At 41.6% G+C, this 27,973-nt stretch overlaps 1 protein-coding gene across 5 annotated transcripts in view; it reads left to right on the forward strand.

The window, feature by feature from the left end:
* Positions 1-27,973, forward strand: part of ncor1 (nuclear receptor corepressor 1) — a 56,356-nt gene that overhangs the window by 11,187 nt on the left and 17,196 nt on the right. For all 5 annotated transcript variants that reach the window (XM_076749661.1, XM_076749662.1, XM_076749663.1 and 2 more), the window contains exons 9-22: positions 874-940; positions 3,139-3,311; positions 4,500-4,590; positions 4,826-5,004; positions 5,098-5,152; positions 5,600-5,701; positions 12,229-12,359; positions 14,108-14,403; positions 18,211-18,276; positions 24,176-24,312; positions 24,402-24,498; positions 26,212-26,644; positions 26,755-26,878; positions 27,181-27,358. In XM_076749661.1, the coding sequence (XP_076605776.1) occupies positions 874-940; positions 3,139-3,311; positions 4,500-4,590; positions 4,826-5,004; positions 5,098-5,152; positions 5,600-5,701; positions 12,229-12,359; positions 14,108-14,403; positions 18,211-18,276; positions 24,176-24,312; positions 24,402-24,498; positions 26,212-26,644; positions 26,755-26,878; positions 27,181-27,358 (2,129 nt within the window). The remainder of the gene's footprint in view (positions 1-873; positions 941-3,138; positions 3,312-4,499; positions 4,591-4,825; positions 5,005-5,097; positions 5,153-5,599; positions 5,702-12,228; positions 12,360-14,107; positions 14,404-18,210; positions 18,277-24,175; positions 24,313-24,401; positions 24,499-26,211; positions 26,645-26,754; positions 26,879-27,180; positions 27,359-27,973) is intronic.

A 27,973-nucleotide genomic window follows, 5' to 3' on the forward strand; every position in this document is an offset into this window, starting at 1 on the left:
GACCTCGGCAAGATTTGCTCAGCTGATAATACTGTCTAATCCAATTGCTGAGTCACTAGATTGGGTTGCCCTACTGACACCAAGGAGAGTGATAGAGAAAGGAAGTGAAACACCATACTTGTGTCTGCGTTAGGTGTGTTTAAAGTCGGGTTGTGTTGGGGTTGAAGGCCAGGCTGTCTAGGATCTGACTCTTATCAGTATGTACCATGAGAGCTGGCCAGCTGGCTCAGTTTTTTATCAGGCCAGAGACCACCTCTGTGTGAATCTGCTGAACAGGCCACACTCTCAGGGTCAGCTCTCTAACTATTCTCTCCCCACAGCCATCATCATGTGTAAACAGAAGGGTTCCCAGTATTTTGTACCCGCCGCAGTAAAAATAAACAATGATATGTCCATGATGGTTTTTGGTGGGGGCGTTGTAAATGAAATCAAGGTCTGTTGCTCGAAGAATTTTCAAATTCCCAAAGATACACTTGGGAAGATAAGTTGGGAAGCTGTGTAAAATATAAATGAGACAGAATGTGATAATTTGCTCATCCCTTTTGACATATGCTCAGTTGGTTTGAAAGGATGGAGCAAGGTTCACCACTTTGTGAGCACGTGATTGTATAAAGGACATCACTACGTGGGTTCAGGAACACTTTGTAAAACAATTGTCAGTAAACACAGTTTGTTTGCAAGTGAATCTTTCAGTTTTTACATTTTACCCTCAGCTTTCTTCTTTACACTGACTGGATCTTCCCTGTTGAAATAATGGTTTCTCATTGCGCCTTTTTGTTATGTATTACGCAACGTTGCATGCTCTCTTATAAGTACCACAATAATTTTGTGATTAGACATTCCACTGAATTAAATTTTGTTGTTCTCTTTTAGAAACCAAGTCATGAGGAAGAAGCTGATTTTGTTTTTCAAGAGGAGGAATCACGCTCGTAAACAAAGGGTAAGTGTCCCTGCTGTCAGGAAAGCGTGGTGGAACTTTCAGGTATTTGCGTCAGTGCTCTGGACACCACATTAGCGGCACCGCCCATCCCCATGGTCCGTCACATCAGACCTGACTGCTCGCACACAGATGATTCTGATTGTTAAAGCTTTTGATTCATGGTCTCTCTTGGTTACAGAAAGCTATAGAATACTTTGTTACACTTAACAAACATTCAGTTCGAAAACATTTGTTTTTTTGCATGTTTAAAATGTAAAAGGCAGGTATTAGACAAGGAGTCATACACATTTTGAGAGGACGTGTTATTAATACTACATGTATGCAACTTAACTGCATACTTTCAGAAAACAAATCTGTAGTTGTTTGAAGGTCCATGCTGTTGGACAGAATGTTCAATAGAGGAGCTCACCAAATATTTAATGCACTTTTTATATGATTCCTAAAATTAAAAACTTCCAAGTCTCTGTCTCTATGTACGAAGTATAGAAATTGGGGGAGTACAGCTGAGCCTGATGTGTTTGTCATTAGTTTTGCATGTATTTTGTCAAAAACCAAAGTATTAGACAAATTGAAATTCTGTCCTGAAAGTTTAAGGATCACCAGAGTTATTAGAATTCATCCAGAGAGAACATGAATCTGAGAGTTCTTTGCAGTCCATCCAACAGTTGACTCAAACCACAATATGTCAATTTCATGCTGGCGCCACAGGAAAAGTCAGGAAATCACCAAAACCAGTAGGCTAATCTCTGGGACCATGAATGTCTACAAAATTTCATGGCAGTCCATCCAGCAGTTGAGATATTTCAGTCTCAACCAAAGTGGTGGACCGAGTGACCGACGCTGCCATCCCTCCGGCTGTGTTGCTACCATGACGAGTAAAAATACTGCAATGATGTATTTGCAGCAGGGGAAATGCCTTGGTTTCCCCTGTTTGTTAAAAGGTATTGTGTGGGCCCAGGACTGCCTTTTATATGCAGTGTAATAATAAATATTATCACATCAAAGAACACATCTGAGAATTTCACTGGCTGAACGACTGTGGAACCAGTCTTTCGACTTTTCAGAATCGTTCCCATTGAAACACTTGGCTCTTCTTTGTATTGCAATGGTTCAGTGAGTCCCACCTTTCTGTGGCTGTTCCATGTCAGGGTCAGACAGACCTTTTGAACAATGGCAGAGTGCACATGGCCTCATGCCAAGAGGAAGGTGAATTGTTTGCCCCTCGCTTCTGAGTGGAAATGAGGCTGTGTTGTCCTCCCTGTACAGGAGTCTCTCCATACCTACACTGAACATTTTAACTCCTGCAGCTCTGCATGTTAGTTTGATTTTTAGCTGGTGATACAGTAAAAACTGTTTCTTTTTGCCCTTTCTCTGGTAGAATTATAATATACCAGCCCAATTGTAAGTAAGTCTAAATGCATATTAATTAATCAACCTACATTGAGCTTATAATTGATAATGAGCTTCTGAAAGCTTTATGTAAGCAGAGAAGTTGCATCAGAACAAACTGTGCCTGAGTCCGGACACTGAATTAGGCAATGTGAAAGACCCACAACAAACACAGCCAGTTTCTACACAGCATGTACTCTCTTAACTCTGCTCTCACTCCAAGTTTTTGCAGCCTGTTGTGTTGCATTTACATTTGTTTTCATGTTTTTGTTTTTTTTTCAACCTGCATCACTGCAAAGATGAAGCGTGCACTGATGCATTCATGCATTAGAGACATCACAGTCATGGCAGTTAGGTAGCCTGATGGTTAGTTTTTAATGATAGTGTTTGCATTGGTTGCATGTAGTTTTCTGTTCCACTCCATGACCTCTCAATGTATTACATCTACTGTACCTCTAACTAACTGAGCTCGATCCATTGCTTCATTGGAACCCTGAGAATTTCTTCACCATTGTTCATGTTGCATCTGAGCATTGCTTATTTGGGATTAGTTGTACTTTATCAGGACACCATGTATGAGGTTTTTTCTTAAATAAACCTTTTACAGCTCTATTACTGCCAGCAGTTTAAGAATACAATCTAGATGCAAGTGACATTATTTGGGAATATGAAAATATTAGCTCCATCATGATATCTGTATATTCCACATGGATCTTCTGGTTCATTGCATTGGCACAACGTTCTTCTGGCTCTTACTGTGGTGATGGATGCCCACTTGTGATGTAGCATTTTCCATGCTATGTACACAGGAACAGAAGATCTGCCAGCGCTATGACCAGCTGATGGAAGCATGGGAGAAGAAGGTGGAGCGAATGGAGAACAACCCCAGACGCAAAGCCAAGGAGAGCAGGACACGGGAGTACTATGAAAGGCAATTCCCTGAGATCCGCAAGCAGAGAGAGCAGCAGGAGCGCTTCCAGAGGTAATAAATTCTCTGTGACTGGCCAACATCGTGACATTATACTGTTACTTTGCTACAAGATGGCCGTGATTGGTTCTCGGTTCAGAAGCACACGGATACAAATAGTTTCTTCCTCCTCTATTCCAGAGTGCATGTTGGTGTACAAGGGTGGCCTTTGTTTTCACACAGGTTGACTCATGATTTTTTTCATCATCTATTAATCTGATGATTATTTTATCAATGGGGTGACATTTATTCATTTATTTTTGTATGTTTATTTTTCCAAAGTAATCAATCATCAAAGTCATCAGTTAATGAGTGAATGTTACAGCTCTAATACAGATGCACATAATTGGCCAGTGGTAGGAGATGACTGTGTTCCCGTCTATTGTTACTGTTTTCTTGTCCAGCGTTGTTTCTGTTTAGTGCTGCTAACAGATTGGCCTGGGAGGATACTACCAGGTTGGACAAAATGGGAGCCTTAGCTAGCACTAGGTCGGTCACATCATTTCAAATTGCACAGCACAGGACTGAAGTAAACACATTCTGATTAAAGCCGTGAGGGATCTGCTGTATGTGAGGAGGTGATCAAAAATGGAGGATCTAGAGTGAAATGATATTCTCTCCAGGAATATTTTGCTGCATTAATAATGTTGCCACTCCCAGGCATTAAAATTGTTTCTTCCATGTGTAAGACGTCTGCTCAGCTATCACTTAAATGGAGGACACTAGGTGGTGTGGGGTGGCCTACTTTGGGCAGAGACACATGCCGTCTGGTTGCCTCCCTTCCCAGAGGCAGTCAGGGTCATGGTCCAGCGTCTGGTTGTTTCTGGCGTTGATGCTTTGTGTTTGTGCTGAAATCTCCAAGTAAGAGTCAACACTGTTTATGAAGACTGCTAGACCGTGAAGGAGGAAGCATGTCAGAGACCATTTTACTCATTAATAATGGGTCCAATGATTTAGTTTGTTAACAGAGCTTTGAAAGTAGCAAACTTGTCTTTCTGTTGCTCACATGAACAATTTGACTCTGGTTTTGGGCGGCAAAGAAACAAGTCTGTCTATGTCCTGAAAGTTTGGAAATTTGATTTCCTCTGAAGGCATTTGAACCTAACTGATATTTCCTTTTGCACAGTATACAAATTTAATGTGACATTCAAAATTAATGTGTAAAATTGTAACATTTGTAACACAGCGTCCCTCTTTCCACAGGGTTGGACAAAGAGGAACAGGCCTGTCTGCAACAATTGCAAGAAGCGAGCATGAGATTTCTGAAATTATAGATGGCCTTTCTGAACAGGAGGTTGGTACTGTCTGCCTTTTAAATGTATTACAATGTAAATGTGAAACAGCATGTAGCTAGATGAAAGCCCAAAGAGAAGTAGATGGGGGAGATCTCTGTAACATTTCACTTACTGTGTCATCCTGAATACATGTAATCTACATAAGTCACAAAGGCAGGGAGCAGATTTCCACAAGCAGGAAGATGGCAGAGTTGTTTTGATTGCGCTAACTGTGCTCGCTTTCTCTGCCCTCAGAACAACGAGAAGCAGATGAGGCAGCTGTCAGTCATCCCTCCCATGATGTACGACTCTGAGCAGAGGCGAGTGAAGTTTATCAACATGAATGGCCTGATGGATGACCCAATGAAGGTGTACAAAGCCCGGCAGTTCATGAATGTTTGGACCGAACATGAAAAGGAGATCTTTAAGGAGAAGTGAGTTGAAGTTCAGCTCAGACAAAGTTCATAGAGCTTAACGCCACCTTGGATTTACACTGATATATTTTTGTTTCTGATGTCTCTTTCCAGGTTTGTCCAACACCCCAAGAACTTTGGCCTGATTGCCTCCTATCTGGAGAGAAAGGTAAACTGGCAGGGTTTCATATCATGATTTGGCATTAAAGACAAGCTCTCCCAAAGTCTAAACTCTATTAGGATTCAAGGTCTTAAAGCTTGTACATCTGTGATCACTTTTCATTGTAAAATATAAACTTCGCAGCTATAAGGAAACTTTCAGCAGTGATTATTTAAGACATTTTTGAACTGCTTATTCTGGCCTATTGTGTAAGTTGGGATGCTGTGTAAAACGGAAATAGAAACAGAATGGGATGATTTGCAAAACACTGAAACCGTATTTATTTGAAGAAAGCACAAAAACAACATATCAAATGTTAAAACTGAGAAATTTCATTGATTTTTGAAAATTATATCCTCAGTTAGAATTAGATGCCTTCAAAGCATGTGAAAAAGCAGACACTGCCTGCAGATTCAGTGTCATGTGTTCATGATAATATGCCCTGTGTTGTTCCAGTGTGTTGCTGACTGTGTCCTTTACTACTACTTGACCAAGAAGAACCATAATTACAAGACGCTGGTGAGGCGAAACTATGGAAGACGGAGAGGAAGGAACCAGGTAAACCTGAGACTTTATGAATTCTCTGTTTCAAGTTTGTTCCTTCTGTGGTTGACAAGATGCTGGTCTTTGTCTTTGAAGCATTACAAATGAAGATGTTGAAGTTCAGTTCAAGTTCAAATCAAGAAGAACCGTACTTCAGCTGTGTCTGTAACATCTGCTTCTGACCAGACTTTATAGGGAAATGGACGTATTTCCTTATAATTTGCAATAGAAATAGCTGTCAGGTGTTGGCTGCGACGTGTCATCAGTTCACATGTTAAATATACACATGGAAACGCAGCACACCTCTCTCTAATATTAAATGGTAAAGATTTGGCCCCTACATTGCTGCCATTATTCATGGGTCAGAGTGAGCGTAACAGGAAGCAGAATGAGCGCTCCCCACCTTTTCCTGCATTATAAAAAAAGTAACCCTCGGATTATTGTGATAGTTTGACTTGCTGGTTTATCTGTTCTCCCAAAGATACATAAGCATTAGCTGTAAAAGGTACAATATGTGTACTTCACCAGATATAGTCAGATATAGAGCAATTACACAAATTGGAGTTTGCACACATTCTGGAAAATATGTTGAGGATTATGAAAACTAACACTTTTGCTTCTAGTAAATAATCATTTGGGAAAGTTTTGAGCCTGATGAAAGTTGAACCAAGTTTGCCAACGACGGGCAGAGTTTGTGATGTCTGGAAATGGCCTACTAAAATTAGCAGCAAAGTAGACTCTTTTTAATCTATCCCACAATTTTGTTTTCTGGTGTGTCAGAGCCTCTATTGTGACTGTAGACGAGCAGTTTATTTTTGCTTTTTTCATCAAAAATACCAAAAATTCACTGGCTCCAACTTCTCAATGGTGGAGATTTGCTGCTTTACTTTTCATTTTCACTTTTTTCACACTTAGGGTGATTCACACTTAGGTATTATTTATTATTATGATTTACCGTGTTCTGCTCCTCTAGACAAATTCTGCATATATTCAGAGACAAATGCAGACAAAAGGTCAGGTCAGGGCAAAGGTATTATTCAGAACATACACACACCTGATTAACAAGTTAGAGCTATAGCAGTGTCACTGACCAGTTGCACAGAAATCCAAAGCCACGTGATGCAGAGGAGTCAAATAAATCCATATTTTTTCGGTCGTGTAGAGAGAGCTGGATTCATTCTGAGACACGGCCGTCTGTTTGACCACATTGCTGTTCTGCTCCATGTGACCACAAAGATTTACTTCTTACAGTATCAAGCATAGAGACAAAACTGAACTCTCAGTGTGCAATCACTCTCACATTTGGAATGTGAACTTGATGCCCAAGTGAAAAGTACAAGCGGTTAAATATGGAGATATGTTGTTGTACACATTTTGTTGTTCAGGGCTTCATATAGTAGTTGTTGACTTGCACCTAAATCCAGTACAAAAAGATGTCATAAACTGCGTGGGTGGCATTAAATATTAATTTCACTCATCCTGATGGATGTTTTCTCTTTACTGGGCTTTTCCCTCCATCATTGATGCCTTAGTCCTTGTACAGGACATTCTGTCTGTCGAGTACATCTGTTGTGTAACGATTGTAGGCTGTTTCCTTACAAAGGAGGAGTTCATGATTTCATTTGGAAAGATGCTTCTGCTTACTTTACAAAGTGACTGGTACAACTCCTTTATGGGTGTGTCACCTTTAGTTTGCCTTGTGATTTTGGGGTCATAGTATGGATTCACCAGGAGTTAAGAGAGGACTTGTCCATCACATTTGTCAAAATTTCTGTTGACGGCTTGTGAGCTCATGGCAGCTGATTGAGGACATGCTGTCTCAGTGTTCCTATAATAAATGGTGGTATTGGAACACATAAAAAACATGGGTTTTCCATGGGTTGTCACCATAATGTAAAAGTGTGTCATCATCTTGAGATTCAGGTCGGTTTCTTAAATGGCTCCGGTGCTTTTTCCAAACTGTCTTGTGGTCGTTGAGAATGTAGTGCCATTTGGAGTAATGCAATTCAGGATGTAGTGGATTTTCAAGATACGTGTGTGACTTAACAACTGCAGTTTGAGTGAGTAGAGTGAGTCATTACAGAGGGAAGGAAGAGGACGGTGTGAGCAAAAGCAAGAGCAGTGGAATGTAGGGCGAGTGAGTGAAAGTGAGTGAAAAAACCCTCAGCGAGACAGAGTCAGCGCTGGCAGCTTATCTGCTGAGTGTGTGCTGTTTTTTTCTTTTTTTTTTTTTCATTTTCCATTTCCTCTTTCTTCTGTTCCTCTGAGAGAGTGAGAGAGACAGAGAGACAGAGAGAGAAATTCACCCCTCTCTGAAATAGCTGAGTTGGTACAGCCCAGCCATCTGACAGGCCCAAAAAACTCACTGTGCTGCTGTGAGTGCCAATCAAAGAGGAGTGCTCGGCGGGGATTACCTTGAGTGACCCTGCATAGATTAGTGCGTGCATGTGAGATGGACAATTCTTTGGGCGGCTTAAGCGGCCTGATGACACGCTTTCCCGGAATATGTGCGGCAGTGCCGTGGCCCGGCAGCCCTTCTAAGGAGCTCTGCTATGGTGCTGTCCTGCCCCTCTACAGCTACCGTTTCCACCGCTATGGAAGTACTGGAGGCTAAACTCACATTTGCAACACCATTAAGCTGTCGCTCACAACACAGAAAAGGGAGTTTTATGACCAGCAAATGAGCTTGCAGGTACGTCATTAGCTTTGAAACCACAGCTTCTGCTTTTCAGGTGACACGGCACTGTTTTCTTCCTTGTCTTGTGTCGTCTTGTTTTTTCCTGTGTCATATTTTCTATTGCTCTGTTGCTTGGGCAGTTCGCTTCTTAGCCTACATATTTACTTGAGGCTCGTACGCACTTAGACTCGGCTTTTTTAGGGTAGTTTTCTAGGACATGGTTTTAATTTGTCTGTCAAGCCGAGGCTGTGTGGATTGCAGAGGTACATATTTATTTATGCTATGGGATTGGAAATTTTGCCATGTTAAAATGTAGGAATTAGTTTTTCTTTTTTTGGGACTCACAGCAGGCACTTTCGTGGAGGCGTGCCCAAGATACACCTCCTCTGTGTCTGCAACTGCTCCATTGGTCATTTTCAGAAGCACAACTTGCGCCTTTGTTGTGTCTGAGTGTCTTCTTCCTGATATTGCACTACTCTGACAGAAACGTGTTTGGTTTTGTCAGGTAGTGGCTTCACCCATAAAAAAACAAAGTCTTGACTTTACAAGTTTTCCACAGTAAAGGAACATTTCCAACAAATTATTTGCTCCTTTATGCGATTCTTTTGCTATGCTATGCTGTTGCTATTGTTTGTACTAGACTGTTCATATGCAGTTCCATGTAGGACCAGCCACAATTCATTGTGCTGTTTTGTGATGCTGTGTTTGATATTGAACGTTTATGATTGTGTAATATTTATTTACATTAGAACTGAATGAGATGAAGCCACTCAGTGGTTGTGTTTTATGTAAGTTCCCGCTGTAACTCATGTTTGTTTCAGTGAGCTTCCAGTGGTCCACTATGGGGAAAAAAAGTATGTTCTTAGACCAGTTTGTTTGGCAGTTCACACAGCCCAAAGTTGTGGTAATGTGGTAGTTGTCTTGGAGCACTGCTTCAGCAGGATGCTGTTTAATCTTAATTTAGAGATGTGGCTATTATCACTTCAATTTTTTACGATTTGATTTCTTTCTGAATGAGACAAATTGCTGAGCTCTAAAACATATATCATATGTCCAGACCAATAACCCAAAAAATGAAATGAAAATAAATCTGCCTATTGGTCCATTAGCTTTGTCAGGAGACCCACAGACAAATGTGAAACAAGAAGTGTACTGTTAGAGGAGGCCAGGGCCAGAATTGTTCCAATGCTGTGATACAAATTTACAACAGATATCCCCTCAATTTGATGTGATCTGATATACAAAAACACCTGCGCTTCAGGCCACATTTTGTTGTTTAACTTTCTAACACAGCGCATTCATCAGAAGAGCAAAACACTGACAGATGACAGAAGGTGTTTTTGTGGAAAAATGCCAGAATGGAAGAGAAACAGAATATCAGCTTTCGGAAAGAAAAGTGTGAGTAATGTGCAGTTGTCAGTGCCACATGTACCGGGGGAAAGATATGACATGAAGCTCAAAGAACTGGCAATTTACAGTTGCAAAAATGTTTCATCTATGAAAGTGTTACTGAGATAATATTCCTGTTCTGGTAGGCAAAGTAAATCTTGGAGAGTAAACAGATTCAAGTAAGTCCTGTGGTAGGAAAGGCAAGATTGACTTGTGGCTCTGTCATTTCCTAAATCAAACAGCACTTGTGAATCAGCAAAAGAGGGGAGAAATTAAAACTCTCAAAATATTCAAACCAGGTCAGGAAAGAGCTTCATTTAAAAACACTGAAGAACCACAGAACCGCAGGGCCTCATTGACTTTTGGAGAACATCTGTGTAGAGGCTTTTTACGCTGTGTGGGAGGAGAGGCAGGAATGCCACGGCTCTCTGACCACCTCCAAAGCAAACACAAGCGCTCCCTGACCCAACCAGAACAGCATCTCACTGAAGGACATGTATGGGGAGAATGACTGTGGCCTAAAACAGCCTGCTCTCCTCTACAAAAAGTTCCCTGAATTGTCGAGTGCCAAAAACGTGCTTTGCAGACTACTGCAGGCAGGAAATGAGTCAAGTCCCGGTCCAAGTTTGACGTGGTCCTCTCTGCATACATCAAGCTGCAGTCTAAGCACCGAATCTGCAGGGCTTTCCTTAACGAATTGAGCAGTACAACTGCATCATCACACTCGACTGTACAGCCATCATACCACTTCCAAAATATTGGTGCCATGAATATCTCCATGCTATTTTAGCATTCAGTATTCTAAATATGAGTCAACACACTTTTACTGTAGATGGTACCATCATATCTAGAAATTCTGGCAAGACCTCTGGTGTGCAGCAAAAAGTAAATAAAAAGTACATCCTAAGCAGCAGTCTTCACATATTAGCAGCTATTAGGGATGACATCAAGCATGAATCAGGTTCTTCCATTCGTCTACAGCTGGTTTAAGGCGCATGAATGGAAGACTGTGAACTGAACAGTATGGGGTAAACTTGAGGTAGCATCACAGACAGTTTTCTTTCAAATAGTGTAGATTTCATTTTGTTTGTCATGCAGCTCCTCTCTTAAAAGGTCTCCGATTATTGGCTGTCTGGTTAGAGCTGGCTAGAACAGCCACTAATTGTAATTGCTTACTGCCTCTTTTTGTGGAGTCGTCGAGCACTTCTGTGTCAGACTTCACTGTGTGGCAGCCAGACTCCTCATGTGCACAATTATGTTGTAAAATAGACAGACGTCACAGTTTTTTTTTTGTTTGTTTTTTTTTTGTACGCCGTCTTCCGTCTCTTTGCATCAGTCCATATCTTTTGCCTTTACCATTGCGTGAAGCACATTCCTTGGCTCTATCAGGTACCAGCACGGGATGTTTGGCTTGGCAAAGCCAGACTTGTTCCAGCACAACGCTTTCATGGAGCAGGCAGGAGGAAGCATTCTGTGGTTACTGCGCCAGCAGTGATGATAAAGAATGTTGCTCTGTCCTCAGTCACTCTGTTGGACGTGTTTTAAAAAATCACTTTGAATGATGTTTTCACTCTGCTCTTACAGGCACGGTCTATCTCCTCTCGCCTTTTCATTTAAACTTTTGAATTCACTTCTTTTCTACATTAGACTTCATGTTTCCATGTTACAGTGTGATTTCTCTCTTTGAGGGATTTATTTAGATAAACGAGGCCGCACTCCAGATGTCTTCATTTTGTGATAAAGGAAGTCTGCAGTGTGGTTTTTGTGTCGTTTATGTTTCTGCAGATGCTGGAAGATGTGATGATCATCAAAATATGGCATGGCCTCAAACCTATCTGTGCAGGCTCTACAACAGGGCTTTTCTTCTTTAATTTTCAGTCTTATTGGTTACCTTCGGTCTTCATATTTGTTGTGTTGTTAGTTGTTGCAGCTTAAAAGCAGTATGTCTAATGACCAGCTGGCACCATTCATTTCTGCCATTCTCCTGACTTAGTCTGTCTGCTACCAAACTGAATGTTTAAGCAGACTATTCAAGCCCATCTTCTGTTGTACAATTTTAAATGGTCCTCCGGGCTCACAGGGCCAATGCAGGCACTGCTATACCATCCAAAGATGTCTGTTCCTTGATAGCATGCAGGAAACCTGGAGCCTGATGTGTGGAAAAACTACAGGAGATGTGCAGTTAATGGTGTGAGTCATGTATGAAGCTTAGATGTAAGGATGTGGTACATTCTGTATCATGGTAAAGTACTAGTTAGACTGGTGGAAGATACATCAGGATATGGCCCTTTAAGAAAAAAATGAAACGATTGTTTGTGGTGCTGATTGAATGTTTTTGAAATGTATTTCAGGGTAGGTTTTTACATGTGAATTAAAGCATCAGTATCACTAAAGACTGAAAAGTATTTTCTGCTTTATATTTTCGAGGTTTCAAGGAGTAAGGGCTAAATATTTTTCCCTTGTGTTTTGTCTTCAGCAAATAACACGTCCCTCACAAGAAGACAAGTCAGACGACAAAAACGAAGAGGACAAATCCGAGAAGTCCGAGAAAAAAGAGGACGAAGAAAAGAAGGACGAGGAAGAGAAAGATGAAAAGGAGGATTCTAGGTGAGTTGTGAATAGTCGTTTGTTCTGGCGTCACCCTAGTTAATTAGGCCCTGCAGGTAAAGCTCCCTTGTTGTCAGTTTTGGGTCCATACACGTTGATAACTCTGGGAAAGGTTTGTTTCTTAAACGTATGAGGTAAATGGATGGTATTTGAAAGCTAAATAGTAATCATTTCACCCTTGATACTCAACAACCCGGTACCAGTACAGTTGTCTTTACCAACCATATTTTTCCACCCTGTAAACAAGAGACATGATTGTAGCTTGTGCAGTTAATGAACCGCTCCTTCCTGGGCCTAACCCATCGACAGTGAATAGAATGAACAAAGGAGTGGAGAATTTGCAAAGCTGATAATTAGTCTCATTGAATTGCCCTTTGTGATCATGATGAAAAGAATGCAAATTCAGTTTTGTTTTATTTTTCCTCCCAAGATTTTGGATTGTGTTGTCTTATATTGTCTCATATGATTATGTTTTTCCCTGATATGCATTCAGCAGCTGTGCGGCACTGCTGTCATATAAACATCTGCCCAAACACAATAAGCTTGCTGTCTCTGCTTTAAGCAGCCAGAGTCGGGACGAGCAAGAATTGTAAACTGAACAAATTTGCTGTCAAAAAGTTTCATTATGGACTAATCTCCACCAATTTCCTTCAAGCATGACTTTTCCTGTCATTCCTGTTGTATCGGGGGACATGGATCAGACTGTTCAGTACACCTCAAACTGCCACAGTGAGTTTTTGTGTTTAGCAGCAGAACTGACAGGGAGGTCTACATTAATGTTGAAAAACACATGTTCTTTAAACATGTAAGAGAAATCCAAATACATGTCTAACTGTGTATTTATTTTAGAATGATTATTAGAATGTCATTTTTGGCCAGCGTTAATAGGATCTACATAGCAAACATTCCAAAATCTGATCTCTGTAAATCTCTGTACATTTAGCTTGTTAGATGAGTCCTTATTATTTTGGCTTTTCAGATGAGTGTGGTAAACCGGTTGGTAAGGAAACAAAAGGCTGATGATGATCAGGATAAGCTGAGGTTTGTTGTATAAAATAAAGGCGGAGAGGAGGTGGATATTTGGTCTCCTGTATGTGAAACTGAAAATGCCTAGCAGGAGTTATTTGATTTCATTCTTGTAGATCGTCACATCAAGTACTTTACTTCATGTATTCCATTATTAGACAACAGGAATTACAGGTGAGACAGGAAAGAGGCAGAGTAGACGTACGGGAGTGGGGAGGAGGAGAGGCAAGACCAATCACAGGCTGTCTGGGTGGACCTTAAAGCATTTTATTAAGCATAATTCACATCTACAAATGTGTGCAAACATGTGTCTAAAGCCCTTCACGTGTCATTAGCAGCCATACTAAAAATCTTCTGCCGGTGCAAAGTAACACTCACACACTCCACTGCTGTTGGAAAGAATCCTCAGGGAATCACTGTAAACATCAGACAAGGGGTAATGTTGGGAAGATTTCATGCATGTTCATGGTCTAGAGAGGACTTGGACGGGATCGCAGTATTGCTTTTGGCACGTGGCTAACAGACAAGAAACCTTGCTAACTTGTTAACAAGTCTGTCCGACTTGAGTCTGGACAGTTCTGATATTCTTTGCTCTCATGCGTTCAGTCGTGGAGGACGAGAACTGACTATGAAAATGGCCTGTTATTGCTGAGTCAAAAGTGAATAGATATTTGCTGTACCACTGGTCTCTAAATCTTTGTTTTCCCCCTCCAAAACCACAGGGACATTGGCAAGGACAAAGACAAGTGTGACGGTGGGGAGGACGAGGACGGAAAGGAGCAAAACACGCCGCGTGGCAGGAAGACTGCCAACAGCCAGGGCCGCCGTAAGGGAAGGATCACAACACGCTCCATGGCCAATGAGGCTGCATCTGTGGCGGCTGAGGAGGCACCTCCCCCTTCCACTGAGTCTGCCTTGCCAGATCCTCCACAGCTCCCTAAACCCGATCCAGCGCAGAAGGCTATAAAGGAGCCTGCAAAACCCCAGACTCCTGTCGCTTCCATGGATGCTAATAAAGGTGAATTCCCCTGGGGATGCTCTCTGGAGGCTGTTCAAAAAATGAAAATAAAAACTAAATATCTATCTATCTAAGATAAGATAAGACTTTATTCGTCATTACAGCCAGCAAGTATTAAAAAACAAAAGAAAAAACAGCAAAAAGAGTGGCGCAGAAATGCAAGATAAAGAGTACACAGGTATCAGAATAAAAAATCAAATATGTATATGGACTTTATGTACAGATTCAAAAATACTATTTCAGATATTCTTATGAGAAAACTGCCAACGCCATATGTTGAAATTGCATCTGAGAAATGCTGTTGCATAAAAAGAACATCGAATTGCTAAAGTCTATTTATATGTACAGTATGTACAGTTTCTAAGAATACTGTTGCCAATATGGATAATAAATAGTGTTATTGCACAGTTGAAAAAAAAAAACATACAACAAATTATTAAAATTTCACAAGATGTAATACCACTACATTTGCCATCTATCTGTATATCTATATATTGATCTATCTATCAACCGATATAGATAGATATAGAGAAATTGAGATAGATTTATTTATTTTTTCAACAATACAGGAGCATACTCACTGACTGACACAAACACCTGGGCAATAGAGTTCACAAATAATAAAACCATACAATATTTCATCAAAACAAATGCTGTTATTATATTTTTGTTATTATATTTTTTGGCTCGGCACTGAACGTGACACATTTTCAAGGTGGTTGTGTCACTTCTTGAATTACTTTTGAAGTCACATTTTGGTGGAGTCAGTTTATGTAAACAACAGCACTTTAATTCTCTTACTACACACAGGAGTTTAGTGTTCACAATGGCAAATTTATAGATATTAACAACATAGAAATGAACGGCATTTTTTGAAACAGTAGGTCTTTGATTCTTACAAAAAAAAAAAAACATTTTTCATTTCTAGCTGATGACCGTGGATCTTGTCAGCTAAAATGAGACAGATTTAGAAGTGTAGCTAGCTAATGCTAATGCTTAAACTCCATGAGTCAGCTCAAAAGTCCGTTATCAGCTGGCTTTTCCATGTGACACATTTTGAAACGACAACCCTGTAAAATGGTCTTTAGTATGTACTCGATGGCTGTGCACGTGATAAAATGCTCATGGAGACTAAAGCTACAGCTAGCATAACGTCAGCATCCTGACCAGTGGTTGATTCATGTAATGTATACAAGGGAGAAGCATTGTTTGTGTATTTCAGTGTAGAGCTAGTTCTCTCCATAGCATGGTATTAAAAATAAAAAAGAATGTAGGCTAATTAAAATATTATTTGCTCTAACATCCCTTAAATTGTTTGTATGCTTACTATAGAAGAAAAACGTAGTTGGACAAGAAATACAGTGGTTAGATTTAGGCTATGCTTTATTTTCAAACGGTGTGCTAACAGTGTGTTTACAAGACAGAAAGATTTGAGGATATGACGAATAAGCTGTAAGTTTGGCAAATGTAGTGGTATCTAACATAAGTTTTGCTGGAGCTGCTGAAGTGTGAACTTTCCAAAACAAAGAGCAGGTTTGACATGTCCACAAACAGTGAATATGTTGGTCCTGAACAGACATCTTTTTTGTAACCTGTAACTCCACAAAATAATATAGAAAGCTAGTAACAAGCTTGTTTCCCTTTGACATAATGCTTGATTATTACTGCAAGCAGTAAGCTTGCTAGCCAGACATGCTAACATTAAGAGGCCGAGTATCGCTCTTCTTCGAGAGGGGTTTAGCAAACTGTCAGTTACCGTCGAGTGACCACAGTGTCCATTCTCTGGCATTCCATTTATCTCCTAAAATGTCATAGTAGACTAAAAGATATTTTTCTCTCATGAATGATCAGTTGTTGGCACTGAATGGCCTTATGTAAGTGTTCATACTGTTAGCTGTTAGTTTAATGAGCTGGGAAAATGAAATAGCAAGGTTTAGAGACATGTCGCCTCTGCTGGCTTTCTCCCTCTTAAGATTCATGATTAAGGCCTCAAAGTGGACAGTTGGTTCAGTAGTTTCAGGCGCTCACTCAAGTGTCTCACAGACTCTGACCTGTATGGCGTTCTACTCAGGAAGCTGTATGAAGTCCGTCCATCACCATGGCAATATGCTGCTCTGTTAGAGCTGTTGTCATGGCACTCAGTCACTCAGTTGTGCCCCTCCACCCTCTGAAATCTGTCACTCCTACAACAGTAGCTCAGGTCCTCAAGTATCCAATCCCTGTGAGTTAAGCTTGTTGTGGCGTTAATCTGCATCGTTAATTCACTGTTTTGTAAGTATGCTGTGCTCCTCTGCCACCTGGTCCTCTGCTGCCTGTTGAGCTCTACCTCTCCACAGTCTAAGTTATGCAAGGTCTGCCCATAATGTGATTAACTAGCGGTCTGCAGTGTGTCCTTCTATCCTCTCAACCCGCTGACCTCTCTGGCCCTGGCTCTGGGTGTATCATGGTTTGCGTAGGACTGTGTCAACTGTAATCTCCCGTAGCGACTACATCTACTAGACTACGTCTGTTTGCTTGCTCTGTTGTAACCCCTGCAGTTATGGTGCTTCTTAGAAGTAAGTGGACTAGGTGCTAAAGGGTAGCTATCTGTCAGTCTTGCCCAGTTGAAATGGTGCCAGGTAAGTTGAGGAAGCTGCTGATTCAGTGGGGGCCAATGGTAGGGGTTTGATCTTATTTGAAGCCATGGCAGTCACTGTGTGTGCATGCATGCGTATAGCTCATTAAATGAGATACTATACTGAGGCAGCCACCACGTCTGTTTTCACAGCCACAAATTTAATGACCACCCTTGAGGGGCCTGAACTGTCACGGGGAGAACATGTGAGTTTTGCCACGAGAAAAAGGAAGCCTAGTCCAGTAGACATTTGTTTAACTGAGTGCAACAGACTGTGTGGCCGGGAGACCTTTGATAGGAGCCGTCTAAACACTGAGAATTGATCTCCTCATCTTCGAGGTTGGTTGGGGGGGGGCAAGCCTCCTGTTAATGTCAAGGGTACATCTGCTGCTATATTAGTCCAAATGTTTACAGAGTCTCCGTGGGTGCCATGGAGGAGAGTGGGCTAGAGGTCACCCGGCCCCCTCCACGCTAACTGTGCACTTCTGTGAATTTTGTGGGGGGTGTGGACCTGTGTAGCCAAGCCATGGCAAGAAGGAGGGGTGTGTGTGTCTGTGTGTCTGTGTCTGTGTGTCTGTGTCTATGTGTGTGTGTGTGTGTGTGTGTGTGTGTGTGTGTCTGTGTCTGTGTCTGTGTGTGTGTGTGTGTGTGTGTGTGTGTGTGTGTGTGTGTCTGTGTCTGTGTGTCTGTATGTGTGTGTGTCTGTGTGTCTGTATGTATGTGAGAGAGATTCACAGTGTCACAGTAGAAGAGGTGGGAGGGTTTTGGGCTGGCTGTTCTCTCTATCTATTTGTCTCCATCCAAGGCCATTTCCCAAAGAGGGAGGCAGGGCTCTCCACCCCTCCACTGTCTGGCGCTACATCAGCTGACCAAGGCCCTCCCCTTGTGGATTAGAGTGGAGGAGGGCTTGTTCTGGTCTGTGGGGAAGGGGAGAGAAAGAGAGATAGGGAGGATAGAGTGAGCATGAGAGTGTGAGCGAAGGAGAGTGAGCTAGAGCGAGAGTGTAAGTGAGGGAGCAGGTCTCGGCAGCCCCTGAATGTAAACAGATTATTAGATTTGTGGCCATGAGAAGGAGACGGCTGAAGATAGGACTGTCACTCTCTGTCTGTGTCCCTCCCTCCGTCTCTCTCTCTATCTCTCTCTTTCTTTCTGTCTGTGCTGATGGGGCTGTGTCTTTTTTCTCTGTGATCTAGCTGGTGCTGGTGAAACCGGAGAAACTTCTCGCTGGACCGAGGAGGAGATGGAGGTCGCCAAAAAAGGTAGTGTTTCATTTCTTTTCTCTCTCGCTTTATCTCTCTGTCCTTCCTCTCGTTCTCTCCATTGCTGTTGCTGCTTTGCTTTTAATGATCTTTGCTTGCTTTCCCCCCTCCGCTCTGTTTCTCTTTTCCTCCTCTGATTATCTGATGTTGCTTCACCCTGCCTCTTTCTTTCATGCACACAAGAATGAATGTGCACACGCATTTACACAAATAGATAATTGTGCTGCTGCTTTACTGGAAGCTGTCACGTAACATTGAAGGGTTTCAGGGATTTTTTTTTCTTTTAACTGCACTGCTCAACTGGCTTCTTAGAAGTGATCTGTCAAGGCCATCCATGAAGCAACAACGCATGACAGTTCCGACTTCCTTTAAAGATCTCTATCTATTATTCATATTTAGTAACTTTTTTTATTCTGTTTTTTTTAGTTACTTTCCCCTTGTTAATTTTTCAATATATTTGTTGCACATATCTGTGCCCGGTTTCAGACTGCATTGCCACACTCATTAGTCAGGTCATATGCCATTCAGTGTACGCTCATACATAGGGTTCCCAGAGTGCAAAGACCCATAGACTGGGGGAGTAAATAAAGGGATTAATGTGGAATAATTAAGACTCTCTTGGGTGGATATATGGGATTTGCTTCCCTCTTAACAAAAATACATTGCTGCTATGATCTCCTCAGGCATTCCGACCTGTATGCTAGATATGTCTGTGGATTAGTGTACCGAAAAGAGACCTGCACGACCTCCTCTAGTCATATGACAAAGCGGGTTCAGAAATCACTTTTATGCTATGCTGCCACACATGGCTGGTCATGCAAGCACATTGAACACAGTTCCCGTCTAAGTCATTGTTGTAACCTGTTGATCTGTATAAGCGTCTGTGTTAATACTGGGCTAACACATCCCAGGCCTGGTAATTGAATGAGAAGTTTTCATGGAGGAAAAAGGAACTCAAAGAGAAAAATAGAAAAGAACAGTTCTTTGTTGTAGTCAGTGTAATCTCACACCCACAGTCAAATCAAGCTGTTATGAATCAGCAGTTTTTCATTAATTTGGCCACTAAAAATATGTGATTGAAGCAAGTCAGAAATATAATGGATCGGAGTCCATCTTCCCTTGCAAACAGATATGTGATCAGACTGAATCTTGTCATATCAAGCTCAAATATTACAGTCCAATACGGTTAATTTAAATGTTGCTGATCGTTGTTGATGTTAGAGATATTAGGGCTTCAGACAAAGACACCTGTTGCAAGTACATTATTTTGACAAAATAAGTAGAACACATTACACTACAATACATATGATACAACAGCACCAAAAATAGCTGTACTCAAATTACCATTGAAATTGGTCACCTCCTTTCTTTCAACTTCAGCAAAAATTGAACATTATAAGCTTCACAAACGTGGCCTTTTATTTCAAGGCTGTTACACTGCATCATCTTGAGAGTTATTTCTCATAATATTTAAAGTACTTATATTCGTCATTCCAAGTATCTACCAAAAATACGATACTAACACCTTCTTAGCTTTGTCAAGGATGTTTGTACAATATGAATAGGTGGATTATTGGTAGTAAAATGTTTCATATTTCACTTGATTATTTCTCTCTCATTCTGCTTACTGTCATTTGACATGTGACAAATGCGACTGTCAAGACATTTGATTGAACAACCAATTGTAAACGTGTCAGATACTAAGTGAAGGTCTGGGCACCACAACTTGGAAGAAATATCTCTTGTTGAATGTGTTGTGTGCAATGCTGAGCTATGCTATGAAACATTTGGCAACACACTTTAATAGCGTAGCTTCTTGATAGTTCTTCTGGCTGACAGTGATTGTCGTGTGCAAGAGTGTTTTATGCTTATTTTTATGACTGCTAAATGAAGTTGCCGTAGTTGTCAAAACATGGGAGATCTAGCAGAGTAAGTAGCTTAATTTGTGTATAGGCCTAATTAGTATGCGTGTCTCTTGGTGTTTACTGTATATTATAAAATACATTTATACATGAAGTAAATACATCTTCCTCCCTGACATTTTTTAATTGTTTGCAAGTTTAAGTAACTCTAAATTGGAACTACAACAACTCTCCATATTCAAGACTTTACTGAAACTTCAATGTCATCTGCAAAGTCTCTCCTGATCCTCTTTGACTGCCAGCATATAGCGGTGAGATCTTCCATTCTCTCGCGTCAGTGTGATCTGGTGTCTGCTTTGAGTGCTTCGTCTGGAAGCCCACTGAGAAATCACTGAATACTACCAGTGTGCTAAAACCTCAAGGTCCCGTCTTCTGATTTCAGTTTTCTGATAAGTTTGTTTGCACAGTGCAGGGTCTAAGGAGTAGCATACTTTGTCCTGGATGGATACGTCACACATAATGCTGGGTCTACTCTGCCTTGCCACCTACAAAAGTTGGCTTCAATTTTTGCATTTCAGTTTCAGTGTTTGTTAATGGAGGCTCTTGCTGTGTTGCCCTGGTGGGGTCTACAGGAATGGGTTGCACATTCTGTATGTACATTCGTTGTTGTACCTCTGTCTCATCCTCCAAAGAGTGAACCTCTATTCCATTGTAGCTGAGGCTGTTCTGTCCTTTACGACCCGCTTGAATAGCAAAATTATTACATTATATCCCAAAATTATTGTTATTTTTATCAGCCTGTATCAGTGTCAACAGACTCTTAAAAACATCTAAAATTCATATTAATTACTAGATTAGATTAGATTCAACTTTATTGTCATCGTCAGAGTGCAACACATAGACATCAAAATGCAGTTTAGCATCTAACCAGAAGTGCAAATAGTCATAATATCCAACAATATAAACACATGCAAGTAGTGCAATTGGCATGAGGTATAAACAGTAGGTGCAGGTCAGTAATTTGTATGAAACTATAAAACATGCGCAGCACGGTATGTAAACAACAGATGCTTAACTTTAAAATTCTCTGAGATCTCTGCCAAGGAGGCAGTCAGTGCTCAATGCAAAACCAAACCCACAGTTCCACTACCAGTGAATGAGTCCTTATCTCAGCAAATAACTCCCCTTCAGGATCCCAGGAAACAGGCAAAAATGCCCAGTTTGAGACTCAATACAACAGTTGCTCCTTCAGCTGGTGAGTAAAGTTACATAGATGCATTTTTTGGATTCATTAAGGTTCTGCGGACCAGAAGGAAAGCTTTGGCAGGACAGATTGGCCCACTGGCCACCAGTTGACCATCACTGGTGGGCTAGGTCCAGACCTCCAGCCTTTGAGAAGCCCTGCGATAAACAAATGTTTTCATCTTCCATAGAGTTCCTTTGCCCTGAACTTCTTGGAAGAATGGATATAGACATTTTGAGTTAACTCTTTATCTTGTGTAAAGGCTGCTTAAATGTTTGTGGAGTTCTGCCTCCATTTCTTTTGACAACCAATGAAAAGAGGCCCAGGAGGAAACTCTGAGGTGCATAGAAGTGACTTTTTTGTTACCTTTGTGTGTCCATCCAGTTGCTGAGTTCAGCATGTGTGGCAAGCATGAAGCCATCATCATTCACAATAAGTATGTCATCTTCATGACAGTCACACAGCACATAACTTGGCAAGGACCATTTGAAGATTGTCTAGTTGTCCTAGGTCAACTTACCCCATTGTGCCAGGAATTTCCTCAGTGTCCTGCAAATTTCACCTTGTTTTTTTTAGTGTTTCATTGACCCTTCTGGCCTGGCTGAGGATTTTTCCAGTGTGTGCTTGGTCACTTCCTATCTGTCTATGGACCCACTCGTTTTCACAAGCAGTGATTGAGTGCGTCTGTGATGCATGAGATTGACCATGATTACCCCCTCCCAAATATCACCATACCATTTTGGCTGATGATCACACCTGGTCCTTCCTGCTCTATGTAATCCATGACTTGTAGTCATGGATTACATAGAGCAGTAGTAACATTCAGTCTCTCCTTGCAGTATATAATGCTGTGTCATGCTTGGTGATCCAGATATTCACGCTGATACCCTCTGGAGTTGGTGGCTTATCAGTGACAACTGAAGGCAGGTTTGGGTTATGCCCAAAAACCATCTGGTGGGGTCTATCATGGCTGGAATACTCACTTTCTCTGTAGAATGAATACCTTTCCCATTGCCAAATTTGAATGATCTTCCACTGTTTGTGTCTCACATGCTTAGTAACCACTCTGTGTTAGTCCACTGACATAATGATCAAGCCATTTTTCTCCACACGCCAATCTTGTACAAGCTATCACAGCCCGATCCTAGAGACTCCACCATGTAGATCTTCGTGTCAGTGATACAGCAAAGTCATGTTGCATTCTTAACATTTGTCAGTATCTCTTCTTTATCAATTTTGTATGTTCATTTGCTATACCCAGTGACCTGTGCTAGGGTTGGCCGATATGTTAAAATTTTCCAACAAGCCACTTTCAGCCCATTGATGTCGAGTGGATTCATGCCTTTAACAGTCGATTACTTACCAGTACATTTAGTATAGTAGGCAGGGTCAACAGAACCCCCATTCACTTGCAGTTCACCAGCGCTCTCCTGTGGCAAATTTTTACCAAAGATTCTCTTCAAGGTGGACTTTATGTTCACAAACAAGAGGCTTGGACAAGGAGTTAGCACCAGTTGTTTGTCTTTAACAGTAAGTCCTGCAGTATCTAGTAGCTTGAAAGCTAACACAGCATCTGGATTTTCCATTTTGAAGTCACATGTTCTGTTGGACTGATACTCACATTTTACAATTTAATCCACCATTGTTTTGTCATTTTATCTATTGATTCAGTCAAACTCTGTGTACGCCTTGTACTGGACATCCTTTTCCTTTTTCAAAATCACCAGTCCAGTCAGAAGTGTAGTCATTCCATTATCATTGTTCAAGTCCACTGCAGCGATTTCCAGTGGACTGTCCTTTGCTCTTCCTATTAGCAATAGCTTCCTCTTTTCCAGGTTAGTAACAATCGTCTAAATTTGAATCTCATTTTCCGTCTTTCGTAGGACTTCCTCTTTTCATGTCTTCCTTCCTCTTGTCTTCTCCTTGGGGAAACTTTGTAATTGCCAGCGGCCATCCTATGCTACCAATGTTAAATCAATAAATACAACAATTGTGCATATTAAGACTTAACTGAAAGCCAACAGCAGTAACTCCAGTCACATCCACTTTCACACACCAATAGAACTCCTCCTTCACTCATGCACAGTGGGTAAAATAGCACTTAACAGCAACACTCCCAATCACCTCATTCCCTCATTTAAGCTGTAATAGGACTTTGCTTTTAGCTCAGTGGTGATTTTGTCAAGCTGACAGTATTCCTTATCTCAGGGCTGGGAGGGAGGGAGGGGAGGTTATGGGGGCTACAGAATTTAGAGAAGAGACACCCTAATGTCAAAGGTAAATGGCAGTCTTCCAGTTCACTGCAGCTTGGCAGAGTAGTTTCAGAGTTTAGTGAGACCGTCAATGCTGACTGTCTGTTCAACTCAATGTTGATCAGGATTGACCAACAGCAAACCATAGAAACAGGGACCCCATGAGTCTATTTTCATTTTGCAGTAATACCAGAAGTTTGCCATCAGCTATAATAACAACTGCAGGAGCAGCCTTTCATTCTTAAGAGAGACTATAAAGAATTCATTAAGATCATCTTCTGGAATCATCGTTATGTCACTGATACAGCATGAAGCAGTCACTGGATATTTTAGCAGTGTTATATATCTGTGTCAAATCAGGCCTTGATACGCCACTCTGCTGTGCCTTTACAGTGCCTTTATTACTGTAATTGGTCTAATATAGCATTAGCTTGTATTATCATACATGACAAGTGATTTCAGCCGTATTACTTTATATTCTATCAAGCATTCAAAGGCTGCAAATCTTTAATGGTGAATTGTCTCTCTTTGACTTGCACCAGGGCTGGTTGAGCATGGGCGAAACTGGACGGCAATTGCCAAAATGGTGGGCACCAAAAGCGAGGCACAGTGCAAGAACTTCTATTTCAATTACAAGAGACGTCACAACCTGGACAACCTGCTACAGCAGCACAAGCAGGTAAGCTGTTTGCTGTCTGCTTTCTGTGGCGATCTGTCATTGAACTATTGTAACTGTACAAATGCGAAATGCTTCTTTCTGTTTGCCAGGACACACGGCGGGCTCGTGCTGATAGGTCTCAAGGTGAAGGTCTAGCCACAGCATCACCCGATGATGATGATGAGGACAACGCAGATGACAGTGAAGGTTAGAGAGATGGATGATAGGAAGCATGTGGTCATCATTAAACACCCATACAGACACATGCCCCAACACACTTGTTTGGAATGTTCTTCCTGTTATCTGAGGTCAGGGCAAGTCCTAAGGCAACCTGTGTGAAAGATGCACAGCAGACTAATAGATTTTTTGTTTCCAGTGTTTGTCCTTGCCTGTGATTTGTGGAGCTTCATGCCTGATGTTAAGTAAAGAGGATATGGAGAGAAAGAATGTAATGATAAGCACAGTGCAAAGCCGGGAAGCCTGATCCAAAATGCCCTCTGAATGTCATGTAAGGATTTCATTTGAGTTGATGGCAGTGTGCTTGCTCTCTACTGACTGTAGTTTTAATGAGACGGAGAAAAAAAGGATCAAATGGAAAAAAAAGCAAGGGGGGAGAGGTGGGGATAAAAGATACGAACTAATTCTGACTACATGGGCGCCTGTTGCATAACAGTTCTTGGCTTTGAAGACTCAACAAAGCCTGCTCTTTGAACACGAAGTGCTGGTCCACTTGTTTGATCCGGCAAGTCTGCCTGTCTGCCCGCCTCCCTCCTCTCCAGAAGTCATTATCTCTGCTGGCATTACATGGCGAAGACAGCCCACTATGAAAAAGATACCATGCTATGTAAAGAAACTGCCGATTAGCAGCGTATAGTGCGAGTTTTTTGTTGTTCTTTTTATACAGAAATGGGACACTATGTCTTTTTCTTTTGTTGGAAAATTGTCAGACTTACATATAATTTAAACAGTCTCCTGATTACAAGATAGCAGTGGCGACAGTGGGAGGTCACAAGGTCTTCTCTCATGTTTATTTGACTTTGTCTCCATCCCATGGAAACCCAAACTGCTCCTTCGAGCTCTTGGTGATCTGCGGCCTGTGGAGCTCCCTTTGTACACATCAGACAGAAGAGCAGCAGAGGAGAGCAGAGGAGGCATTAGTACAGCTCTATTAACATGCACTTATACACAGTGTAGTGTTTGTCATTTGGGTGCTTGTAATGTTTATTCCCTGATTTTGGTTTGATACAAATAATGCATTTGTAAATTGTTTTTGCATAGATATACCATCTGGACTACTATTACCATAGCAACAACTGCAACAGTAGACAATATGCAAACCAAGCAGGCAGGCAGATTTTTTTAAATAGGCAGTTTCTGTGTTAAGAATGTATATTTTTCAGACATGAATTGATGTTTTTAGCATTTACAAACTGCAGTTTGTTCAGTGTCTTGTTTGTCATGTTATGTTTTGAGTGGCTTCTGTGTTGTAGTCCTTATCATAAGCAAATTTTAATGGTATATAGCACGATCATTAAATTAAGTTTATATACAGAAGGAACTGGCAGCAGCTCCGTGTGCCAAAGTAAAATGTGTCAATGGATAAATTGCAGATGGGTAGGAAAGACATGTGTGAGGCATAAAGTGGAGGTAACCTTTTTTTAGATCGTATATGTTTCTAGTTTTTGCTGTCTGTTGCGTTGGTGTTTGTTTCATAATACACTTGGTCTTCCAAGAAAAGCTTTTCATGCTAAATGGGGAGATTTATGTTGTGACAGGTCTACATTTATTTATACTACTTTTATTTCTAACTGGAATTAAAATTGGCTGAAAAGTCTTGTGAGTTTCAGAGAATTTCATGCATTGTTTAATATGCACTTATTCACCAATACTAATTAATTAATACTTGTCATGCTTCCTCAGGCGGTGACAACAGCTCTGATACAGAGAGTGCCCCCTCCCCCTCTCAGGCTGACTCCTCAAAGTCTGGTGACTCCAAGAGGGCAGACAGCACTGCAGGAGATGCTCACTGCTCTGACCAGGACAAAGGTCAGGCCAGCAATGGAAAGGCCCAGGAGCCGTCATATGGGGAACTCTGTGTCAAGGAGGAGAAAAGCCCAGAGAGCGAGACTGGCTCTCAGGACACCAGGGTGGCCTCCTATGCAGGCTCGTTGCATCCCAAAACTGAACCTCAGGATGTGGACATGAAGACTGGCGAAGTTCAGGTCAAAATGGAGCCTGAGATCAAGGAGAGAGGAGAAAAGGGAGATCATGGCGAGAGGGAGCTCCATTCAGATAATGACTCCAGCGCCACCTGCAGTGCTGACGAGGACGTGGAAGCCGAGCCTGAAAGGAGGCGAGTTTTCATCAACACTATGTTCATATTGTGTGTACATAACTGTGGTTTACAAGAGCAGGTTTGTGACATATAGTGTGACATATATGTTTTGCTTTGCACCTTTGCAGGATGTTCTCCATGGAAAAGCCTTCATTGCTTAGCCCTCCGGGCTCGGTGCTGGTGTCCTCGCCCAAGCAAACCCAACTTAACATCCAGCAGCTGCAGCAGCGGGCAGCTGCCATCCCACCTATGGTTAGTCACAGTTTCAGGTTGATCCATTTAGACTTGCACAGAGGAAGGTTCAAAGAGTGCCCACACATTTCCAGAGTCAGTCATTATGAGCAGTGTGATAAGATGCTCATGCAGTTAGCCATTTAATTTTTATGTTTTATGTACCCAACTGTTCCATTATGTGCTAACATTGTCTACTGTTTTCTGCTGTATAAATCTGAATTCCTTGTCTACCAAGGTCTTCATTTCATGCAGGGAATTCATTTTATTTACAGTTTATAACTGGCATTAATCTGGACCTTTTCTCTTCTTAACTTATCTAGGTACCTGGTCCTTTGGGCCCTGGTGGTGTGCCCATCAGTGGATTTGCCATGTTGCAACACCAAATCAAAGCAGTACATGAGTGGGCGCACCAAGAGGAGAAACAGAGGCAGGATCAGGGAGACTTGGAGCGCAGACCCCCCTTCAACACACGCAGCCTCACCGCACTAGACCGAGATGGTAAGAGAACAAAAACTATCCTCATTCTGTCTTCATCTCTCCTCCTTCTTGTTCATCGCTCTGTCAGCCTTGTTCCCTGTCGCTACTAGCAGTGGGCTATTTTTAGCTGATGCATTTTTTAGGCCCCATTCATTTTTGTGCACTTTCAAAAAAGGAACTGTTTGAGGTTGATCTGGACTGTCGTAACCTGGTTCAGCGTGAGTCAACACAAAAAAGTTAGTTGACCCTGCAAAGTTGGAGCTGAAGTCTGCGTTGATGCTCCTCTTGAAATGTCTTTGGATGAAGAAAAGGCACCGTGGTGTCTGTTAGTTTGTGTGTTTGTTTTTTCTTTTTATGGAAGTTGAATGACTGGAGCATGTCAGAGTGGGACGCTTGCTGCATCTGGGCAGTCAGACGTAGTTCAGCCACATAGTGTCAGAAGGGAGAGCAGCAAAGTCACTAGGCAGCCTGCATCACGGCTTGATCTTTGCACAGTTTTTAGCACCTTTTAGTCGGATTGCTGTTGAAGAGTAGAGCAGCTGTCAGTAAGCTGCTGAGATTTGACACCAAGATATTTGTTACATAGGCATTAGCGGGTGTGTGTCCGGGTGGCGGCTTGAGTTGTACAGACCTTTT

This window comes from Chaetodon auriga, chromosome 15 (genome assembly GCF_051107435.1).
Source record: "Chaetodon auriga isolate fChaAug3 chromosome 15, fChaAug3.hap1, whole genome shotgun sequence".
NCBI lineage: Eukaryota > Metazoa > Chordata > Actinopteri > Chaetodontiformes > Chaetodontidae > Chaetodon > Chaetodon auriga.